Consider the following 10,616-nt stretch of genomic DNA (forward strand, 5'->3'; position numbering starts at 1 on the left):
GGGCGAAATTTTACTCCGCCCCAGGCAGCTGACACCCACGGTACGCCACTGCCTAAATGTTACTTCGAACCTCGACCGTTCAGAAACTCATCAAATAAATAATTAATTTAGGCCTCACTTTTTTTCCGTTTAGCATTAAATATTAGACTGACATCAGCCTTTGTTCAGCATTCTCACTTGTAACACTTCGTCGTGATTAATGCTTTTCTGTATTACATACACCCTAATTACTTTCAAACTGCAACAAACGCAAAAGTAGCTTTGACGGATCAAAGAAGGCCTTAAAATTCTTAATTTAAAGGAAATAAATTAAAATTTTACATTTAGTAAAGAAAGAAGAAGTTTGATTCACACTATTATGCTATTTACTGACAAGAAAGTGTTTATTTGCATAATTCGCTTGAAAAATCGTGAACGGTACGTTAGAACTTGAAAGACTTAATAACTAATAAAAAGTCACTATTTTACGTGAATTACAGTTTTAAACAGAAGTCTTGAAACGTATGTCTTACTATCATTTACAAAATTAGTATAGCTACTAATACAGATGATAAAGAAGCTTAAAGAGATAACCTTTGTCCCTGACCGACATCTCATATCGGTCAGGGACAAAGATCTCTGTAGGCGTATATACAGTGTAAAAAAACACGAAACTCGAATGGATCTGTATCATATGTCTAATCATTCAGATATTTTCAGAGATATTCTTAGATAAGTCACAATACGCTTTTGAAGATTAAAAAATATTGCCACACAATCTCTCCTATCTTTTATATTATATAAAAAGCTTTTATATTATATAAAAAGAAATAAATAAATAAATAAAACGTTTTTATCAGTAATTTCTTTTTCTCTTGATAGGCAGTCGTAAAAATTCACTCGACATTATCAGAAATATATTTCTAAGGATGAGCTAAAGCTTTTTCTACTATATAAATATTTTATTTATCTGAATCGACTTTTGTATTAATTTCAGTCAAGTATGGAAGGAACAGCCAAAGATATCGAAAGAATGCCCAGAAACATATCATATCTCTATATAAGATCGTGTCTGGATTTCCACTTTTCAAACATAGAATGGTCTGACGACGATATTATATTAGATATTGGATGTGGTCCAGGAAGAGTTACCAAAGACATTCTCTTACCAAAATGCCCAAAATTGAAGAAACTCGTTGCTATCGACGTAGATCCTAGTAGCATCGAGTATGCCCGAAAGACCTATTTTGACGAAAAAATTGAATATAAAACACAAGATATCCTAAAAGGGTAAGTTAATATTAATATTAATTCTTTCTTGTATTACTTCGTTTAAGAAATAAAGCAAAGACACTTGCTCGATTGTCGCAGAACTATAATGGCACCATTAAGAAGTCCAACAATTTTTAGTTATAACAAGATATAAAATTTAAGCATTGACGATCTAAAAAAGTAATTTTGTGTGATTCACACTACCAAAGAGAACATAATATGACATTTTACCTGTAAATGCAAGTTTATTCTTATTAGTATTCGAAATAAATATTTTCAACATTTATGCTTCTTTTTCAAAATTTTACGCTGTTATAAAGCCTACTGTTTCTTATCAACTTTAAGAAAATACTCCAATTAAGTAAATAAATGCAAAGTAGATGTTGCTTTGTATCCTGTGTGAAATATAATGTGATAAGTACAGTACTGTACATAATATAAATATTAAATTTTTTATATCTTTTTTTAACAATTCTTTATAGCCTATTCTATATGATACAACACAAAATACATAATAATTTCCTTTTGGTTTCAGTATGGCTAAGTGTACAAAAATGTATCTTTAATTAGAAATTCTGCATAATACAATTAATTAATTACCTGTTATTTTCAGCATGGATTTGGAAGAAACTAGAAAATACGATAAAATTGTATCTTTTTTCACCTTTCATCTTATACACGATTTCAAAAAATTATTTTCTGTTCTTTCTTCGATTCTGAAACCTGGAGGATTTTTTTTCTTTATTATTGTTACAAAAGCTCACATGTTTACATTCATGCGTGAATTGGAGGCCATCGAAGAGTGGTCGAAGTACATCAAGGTATGGAAGTTTTTCTTTAATTTTATATTCAACATGAATGAAAATAAAACTTAATTGCAGACCGAGGAGTTGCTTTCTTTAATTCCTCCGACTGTAAATTGGGAGGATGCAGAAACTGAATTTAAAAAGTTTGTTTCCGAGTTTAAATTACGAGTGACAAACAGTAAATGCGATGATATAAGTATGCCGTTTGTTAATAAGAAGCAGTTTTTGGGTAAATATGTCATTATTTTAAAATAGATAACGTGTTTAAACTATTTAAGTTACTTTATTGAATTGCAATTTTTATCAAATTACAAATGCAAGTAATTTTTTAATTAATTTAAAATGCTTACTTATTATGAGCCCATTCCTAAATTTGTATTTATTCTTTCGTAATTTGATGTAAGTACAGTAGACCCCTCTATAACACTGTAGATAATTTCATGTTATATGAATTCCATGTTGTACGAGTCACTTAGATTTTACAAATACGTGTGCCNAAGTCAATATTTCAATGCATTTGAGAAAATACTAGAATAGAACATTAACTTAAATGTGTTAAAACAACGAATCCATACGATGGATAGATTTAAATTAGTTTTTTGTAACAAACATCATTGGTTTTTGGTACATTGTTTTGTACTCGTTTCGGGCTTTCCCAATCTTCAGTCAACTAAATATATATTTTTTATCTATTACAGTAGAGAACTTACATAAAAAACAATGAGTGCCCAAACGATATATAGACGTACATTTTGGTTACACTTTGTATAATTTAAAATCTTGTAAAAGCTGCTTTAATCCTTTGTGGATAGACCAATATACATTACAAATTAAAAAAGGGGTGAAAGAGATAAAGGGGTAAAAAAGAGATAAAAATAAGGACGAGAATTTATTATATACATTTATTTTACTTTGTGTTTTAGTCATTGTATATGAAATCGTGTTATTTGATATATATATAAAGTATATATTTTTACTTTTCACCAATGTTTTAGCGAAGAATTCTTAGGATACGCACATGCTTTATTAGAGTGTTCTGACAAGTTCTAATAAAGTTAGTTTATAAAGGCTGAGTGGTTTAGCTCTCTATTATGTTTACATTGAATTAACATTGTCATTACTTGTATATGTTAAATATATTGACTTTGAATGCAAGAAAACAAAAGTAGAGTTCCGATTAATTAATTAAGTATTGGTGAAAAGTAAACAAATGCAACCTAACAGCGATTGTTTCTCAAAAAATTAAACAAAATTAAAGCATTTGTTTTATTCTCAGAAAATTTCTAATATAATTTAAGAGAAATAATTAAAAAAAAATAATAGTAATAATCATAATCATAATAATAATAATAATTCTCAGGCTACTGTGAAATCTTAGGTCTAGTTAATGCGACTGTTTATCAAGAAAGAAAGAAAAAAAACTAAATTACTGATAAGATAGTTAAATTTATTTTTATGTAATGGAGTGTCGACATCGATAAGAACGTTTATATAGCAACATAACACCACTCTGATATTGCGATAACGTTAAATCTTTGTTGTTGTTAATCGGGTCAACTTTATTCACTGCAGGAACATTGATGTAATCTGATTTATCCATTCTTAGACAATATTCTTATCGGTTTTAAAATAATATAGTGACTTATCTCAAAATTTACGAATAAACAGATACATTATGCCGGCTGTCTGTTGCAAATATATTTGCGGCTGGTATTTGTATACACTATCTAAAAATGTGTGTTATGTAAAAGTATTTTCCACCATGACAGACATTCGCTGTGGCTTTGAGATTCTGTCTTGCGTATTGCCATCTCTAATAATTAAATGTGGAGTATAGCACCCTCATAAGTGGTTAATGAGTTGCATGACTTCTCGCTTAAATGTAAATTTGCGTAATAGTGAAATTTATTAATTATTATGTATTTCCTATGCTATCGTCTTTATCACATTTTTACACGAATAAGACAAATAAACAACGTAATAGCAATAAATGGAATAAATGGTACATTAAAATTAATAATAAAAATATCTTTAAAAATTTTTGTGAAGCAGTCTTCTTTTTTCACTAAAGAACGAACTTCTGCGATAAGAGAAACATTGGAAAGTATATTTCTGTAGGAAATGCCAAACAGGAAGTTTCGTATCCAGGGTTTCGAAAATATGAATGCTTCTCGAGTTAGATTCGGGGTACTGAGGCACGTGCCCCCTATCATTTTTTAAAAAATGCTACTGAATTATTTCAAAAATGGCCTTACTTCCCTAACTTTTTTAATTAGCTTATTAAAAAAATTCAATATCTGTTTTATATAATGTTTATATCTATATCTATATATAAAAATGGACATGTATGTCCCTATATCTCACTTTTTCGCCAAAACTACACATCGCACGTGAATGGTGTTTGTATGTGGTGGTAGCCCCAAGTCTACATTCGTGCATAGGGGTGGTTGCGTCTCGATAGCTATAAGGGTGCGGGAGATATGAGGCTAAAAGTAGTTGAAAGTGGCTTTCTATTTCGAATGTTTTGTTCGATTTTTTCGAATTTGTTCGAATTAAATTCGAACATAAAATTCGAATTGGTTCGATTATAGAACGATTGAAAACGTTCCAGAAACGTTGAAATTTGTTCGTTTGACTAAACGTAAAAATTCTCTAATTAGTCTGGAAACGGGGGACCTAATTCTTGCATTNAAATTCACTCGACATTATCAGAAATATATTTCTAAGGATGAGCTAAAGCTTTTTCTACTATATAAATATTTTATTTATCTGAATCGACTTTTGTATTAATTTCAGTCAAGTATGGAAGGAACAGCCAAAGATATCGAAAGAATGCCCAGAAACATATCATATCTCTATATAAGATCGTGTCTGGATTTCCACTTTTCAAACATAGAATGGTCTGACGACGATATTATATTAGATATTGGATGTGGTCCAGGAAGAGTTACCAAAGACATTCTCTTACCAAAATGCCCAAAATTGAAGAAACTCGTTGCTATCGACGTAGATCCTAGTAGCATCGAGTATGCCCGAAAGACCTATTTTGACGAAAAAATTGAATATAAAACACAAGATATCCTAAAAGGGTAAGTTAATATTAATATTAATTCTTTCTTGTATTACTTCGTTTAAGAAATAAAGCAAAGACACTTGCTCGATTGTCGCAGAACTATAATGGCACCATTAAGAAGTCCAACAATTTTTAGTTATAACAAGATATAAAATTTAAGCATTGACGATCTAAAAAAGTAATTTTGTGTGATTCACACTACCAAAGAGAACATAATATGCCATTTTACCTGTAAATGCAAGTTTATTCTTATTAGTATTCGAAATAAATATTTTCAACATTTATGCTTCTTTTTCAAAATTTTACGCTGTTATAAAGCCTACTGTTTCTTATCAACTTTAAGAAAATACTCCAATTAAGTAAATAAATGCAAAGTAGATGTTGCTTTGTATCCTGTGTGAAATATAATGTGATAAGTACAGTACTGTACATAATATAAATATTAAATTTTTTATATCTTTTTTTAACAATTCTTTATAGCCTATTCTATATGATACAACACAAAATACATAATAATTTCCTTTTGGTTTCAGTATGGCTAAGTGTACAAAAATGTATCTTTAATTAGAAATTCTGCATAATACAATTAATTAATTACCTGTTATTTTCAGCATGGATTTGGAAGAAACTAGAAAATACGATAAAATTGTATCTTTTTTCACCTTTCATCTTATACACGATTTCAAAAAATTATTTTCTGTTCTTTCTTCGATTCTGAAACCTGGAGGATTTTTTTTCTTTATTATTGTTACAAAAGCTCACATGTTTACATTCATGCGTGAATTGGAGGCCATCGAAGAGTGGTCGAAGTACATCAAGGTATGGAAGTTTTTCTTTAATTTTATATTCAACATGAATGAAAATAAAACTTAATTGCAGACCGAGGAGTTGCTTTCTTTAATTCCTCCGACTGTAAATTGGGAGGATGCAGAAACTGAATTTAAAAAGTTTGTTTCCGAGTTTAAATTACGAGTGACAAACAGTAAATGCGATGATATAAGTATGCCGTTTGTTAATAAGAAGCAGTTTTTGGGTAAATATGTCATTATTTTAAAATAGATAACGTGTTTAAACTATTTAAGTTACTTTATTGAATTGCAATTTTTATCAAATTACAAATGCAAGTAATTTTTTAATTAATTTAAAATGCTTACTTATTATGAGCCCATTCCTAAATTTGTATTTATTCTTTCGTAATTTGATGTAAGTACAGTAGACCCCTCTATAACACTGTAGATAATTTCATGTTATATGAATTCCATGTTGTACGAGTCACTTAGATTTTACAAATACGTGTGTCGGGCTGTGAACGGCTCAAGTATTTGTAAAATCTAAGTGACTCGTACAACATGGAATTCATATAACACGGAATTATCTAGTGTTATAGGAGGTCTACTGTAATGCAAATTTACATGAAGTTGTCTTCACTTCTTTTCCCAAAGATGTTACGTATTTCAAGGAATTGTTTACAATATAACTAAGTATGCAGTCTGCATAGTTCTCCCTGAATTTCTGCTTGCTTTTTGTAGTGCTAATGGTTGTCTGTAAACGATCATTTCCATAAATATTCGAGTATCCATTAATCAGTACATATTTGGTTTTTCATTGTAAGTAATGTGTTGTCGCTGAATGTTATAACTTTCAAATCTTTAAACTAAAACTGAGTACTCCTTTTATCTATTGTTTGAGATACAGTTTAAAAACATAAATTGTGACAGTACTCTTGTCTATAATGACCGGATAACCGAAATAATACTCGAATGATCTGCCGATCTAGGACACTTTCCCATTTGGCTCATTACGTCTGAGTAATTTATCAGTTTGCTCTGTTCCGGATATGATAGATGTTATCTCTTACCACATAAATATTGTGGTAAGAGTAAAGATCTGTCAAGCAGACGGGCTGTAACAAGTTTTCTAGAATATCCTACATGTTCTATGGAATTTAAGTCAGAAGTTCTTGTCGGCATTTATATGTGACAAATAAATTCGCTATTAATAAAGTCAGTGACCAGTGCATCTCTATGCGTGTGGAAATTGTCGTGTTTGAACACGAAACGTGCACTGGTAGCAGTTGGGAAAACTCTCAGATATTGTTCCGGAACTTCTCTGTATTTTTTGCGGTGATAGCATCCTGTGGGTACTTGTTCGTGCGTAATTAATCACTACAAACAAGACCACATACAAAAAAATTAAAATTTATTATATACATGAAACATGGCGCGACTGTACAAGTTGAACACGGGAGCGATAATCCACGCGTCTGGAGCGAGGTCCGAATCCAAAAGGAATGTGATGTCATAGGTCAGGTTGCCAGGTCTATTCAGTTCAGGGGTTCCTCCTGGTGGCGACTTTGGGATTTGTCATCAAAGCTGTCGCCGCACATCCCTTGCAAAAAACGTGCAGCTCAGTCCACAATTTCCACTTCAAAACGTAATACCATCTATTGAAAATCTCTCGATGTAGCACACAGGCTTGCATAGAAACCATGTATAGAGAGATACTGATTATCGCTGGCTTGTGATTAAAAACTACATACAATTTTTTTCCATATTATAGGAGTGGTCGAAAAGAAAAACTATCGATTAATTTTAAGTGTTTATCTTTTGTTTGATATTTGATTAAACTTTAAAGTAAAACATCTTGACATATAGAAAGCGGTATAACATCAAACGTTTGTCTGTAGATCTGTCTGTAAATGTATGTGTTTTCTATAGTTTATAAAATTAATGCTACCAAAATGGTTCTGGCTACTCTCTTTCTATATAGAATTCGTTAAGGGAAACGTATAAACGACTTATTTCATTTCTAATTCATTTAAGTTATTTTCAGATTTCTTTTTGGCCATATTGCCCAAAGCCGTGTTTAAGAATATGGAACCAGACATCAAACGCCGTCTATGGAAATTGGCCGAACCAATTGCTCTGAGATCTTTTTTTCAAAGTAAAAATGGAGCGGGTGTACATCCTTACGAAGCTTTGCAAGTTTCGGGATATAAGGAAATGTAGTAATTAATTATGTTTATTACTTTACATGTGACCTAATTGGAATTTTATTATGGGATATATTACAAATCAATAAAGATAATTTTAAATTTAACAGTTTTAATGGTTAATTTTTTATTGCGTTATGCACATAAATACTTTAATTATTTGAAACTGTGACCAGACAGTTAAATATTGTTTTATCAATATAAATAATTCTTTAAGAAAATTTGGGAATAAATTCATTTATCACGTATAAAGTTAAGTATATTACTTTAAAAATAATAAAAGTAATGTATAAATGATCAGTTTTCTGCATTTACACTAAATATTGTATCGTAGAGGGAAGGAGGTTTAATGGAAAATACGTCTGAAGGTTTTTTTTTCGCAGAAATTTGCTACTTTGAAGAGACTTCTCGAAAGACTTAAGATCTTTTCAAATGCAGACAATCAAATTCTATTTGCTTATGTTTTGGGGTTATATGAGAAAAACTTATAATCTGTCACGTACGCTTACATAACCATTGAGCATCCTACGCGAGTGACCATGGCAAAACATTGCTATTATTATTAGAAAACCACGTCACTGTTAAAGGGTAATTATGAATAGAAAGAGTATCCTGTTGGAAAATAAAATGTTCATCCATTGCTTCATCTCTTAATAGTAGAAAATAATTTCACAACACATCTTGATAGTCAACTGCCTTTGAAAAAGGTGAAATAAAATCGATAGCTGATTTTAACTGATAAGTGAAAGCTGCCCATCACGGGTCCTCCATCTGGTATACGACATGATAAAAGATGAAGTTTGTAATGTTTATCATGTCAATATTATAAACAGTATAGCATTTCATCAGGGCCATTCAGATTATATTTCTCATCACTAAAAGTTGTGTGATTCCATAAATCAACATAACGCACTGCAAAGTCAAGTGGCCTTTCCATAGGGAGGTTGTCAATTCTGCTATGCCTGCATTTTAAGCAAACGATCGCCTTAAACAATTGGACTATGAAATATTCGAACCAATAATTCCAAAACACTTGCTAAAAAATTATACCAAATTCATTCTAAAAAATATAACTAAAGTTGTAGTAGTGGACCGCGGAATTGATTATGAAACAGTTGCAAGGTATTTAATTACAAGGGAATCCACTTCGTGCAAAGTACGAAAAGTGGGTCTTGTGTCTTGTTCATATTATCTATATTTATTAGGTTCATTATATGGAATAATTAATTGAAAAGAAACAGTGAAATTATTGAAAATAAAATGAGCATTTAATCCCAAAGACTAAATTTACATAAAATAGTTATAGAAAATGCATAACGAGTTAGTCTAATTCTCAACCAAAGTGTCTATTCTATTAAAATAAAATCTATACTTGCATTAAAATACAATTCTGATAGTAGTAATGCTTATAGTTTACTTATTACTGCAAAAAGCCCGCTGTTTTTGAGCACAGTTACTAGTACAGTAATATATTCTATTAATAAAACATACGTATTAAGCCAAATATTACAATAAATCTTTAATTAATACTCAAAAGTCAATATTTCAATGCATTTGAGAAAATACTAGAATAGAACATTAACTTAAATGTGTTAAAACAACGAATCCATACGATGGATAGATTTAAATTAGTTTTTTGTAACAAACATCATTGGTTTTTGGTACATTGTTTTGTACTCGTTTCGGGCTTTCCCAATCTTCAATCAACTAAATATATATTTTTTATCTATTACAGTAGAGAACTTACATAAAAAACAATGAGTACCCAAACGATATATAGACGTACATTTTGGTTACACTTTGTATAATTTAAAATCTTGTAAAAGCTGCTTTAATCCTTTGTGGATAGACCAATATACATTACAAATTAAAAAAGGGGTGAAAGAGATAAAGGGGTAAAAAAGAGATAAAAATAAGGACGAGAATTTATTATATACATTTATTTTACTTTGTGTTTTAGTCATTGTATATGAAATCGTGTTATTTGATATATATATAAAGTATATATTTTTTACTTTTCACCAATGTTTTAGCGAAGAATTCTTAGGATACGCACATGCTTTATTAGAGTGTTCTGACAAGTTCTAATAAAGTTAGTTTATAAAGGCTGAGTGGTTTAGCTCTCTATTATGTTTACATTGAATTAACATTGTCATTACTTGTATATGTTAAATATATTGACTTTGAATGCAAGAAAACAAAAGTAGAGTTCCGATTAATTAATTAAGTATTGGTGAAAAGAAAACAAATGCAACCTAACAGCGATTGTTTCTCAAAAAATTAAACAAAATTAAAGCATTTGTTTTATTCTCAGAAAATTTCTAATATAATTTAAGAGAAATAATTAAAAAAAAATAATAGTAATAATCATAATCATAATAATAATAATAATTCTCAGGCTACTGTGAAATCTTAGGTCTAGTTAATGCGACTGTTTATCAAGAAAGAAAGAAAAAAACTAAATTACTGATAAGATAGTTAAATTTATTTTTAT

At 30.0% G+C, this 10,616-nt stretch overlaps 1 protein-coding gene across 1 annotated transcript; it reads left to right on the forward strand.

Moving 5' to 3' along the window:
- The first annotated feature begins 4,761 nt into the window (after window positions 1-4,761).
- Window positions 4,762-8,186, forward strand: LOC111620237 (malonyl-[acyl-carrier protein] O-methyltransferase-like). The gene is made up of 4 exons (XM_023362135.1): window positions 4,762-5,146; window positions 5,742-5,949; window positions 6,010-6,163; window positions 7,963-8,186. The coding sequence occupies exons 1-4, from the start codon at window positions 4,860-4,862 to the stop codon at window positions 8,136-8,138; spliced, it is 825 nt and encodes a 274-aa protein (XP_023217903.1). The 5' UTR covers window positions 4,762-4,859; the 3' UTR covers window positions 8,139-8,186.
- The last annotated feature ends 2,430 nt before the right edge of the window (window positions 8,187-10,616 follow it).

Source organism: Centruroides sculpturatus, unplaced genomic scaffold (genome assembly GCF_000671375.1).
Source record: "Centruroides sculpturatus isolate CEXI.00-Female unplaced genomic scaffold, Cexi_2.0 scaffold231, whole genome shotgun sequence".
Lineage (NCBI taxonomy): Eukaryota > Metazoa > Arthropoda > Arachnida > Scorpiones > Buthidae > Centruroides > Centruroides sculpturatus.

Excerpts from the sequence above, each read along its gene's own strand:
- LOC111620237 (XM_023362135.1), top strand. The coding sequence starts at position 4,860 with ATGGAAGGAACAGCCAAAGATATCGAAAGAATGCCCAGAAACATATCA. Across the intron at positions 5,950-6,009 it reads AGTGGTCGAAGTACATCAAG|ACCGAGGAGTTGCTTTCTTT; the intron begins GTATGGAAGTTT and ends ACTTAATTGCAG. Across the intron at positions 6,164-7,962 it reads TAATAAGAAGCAGTTTTTGG|ATTTCTTTTTGGCCATATTG; the intron begins GTAAATATGTCA and ends AGTTATTTTCAG.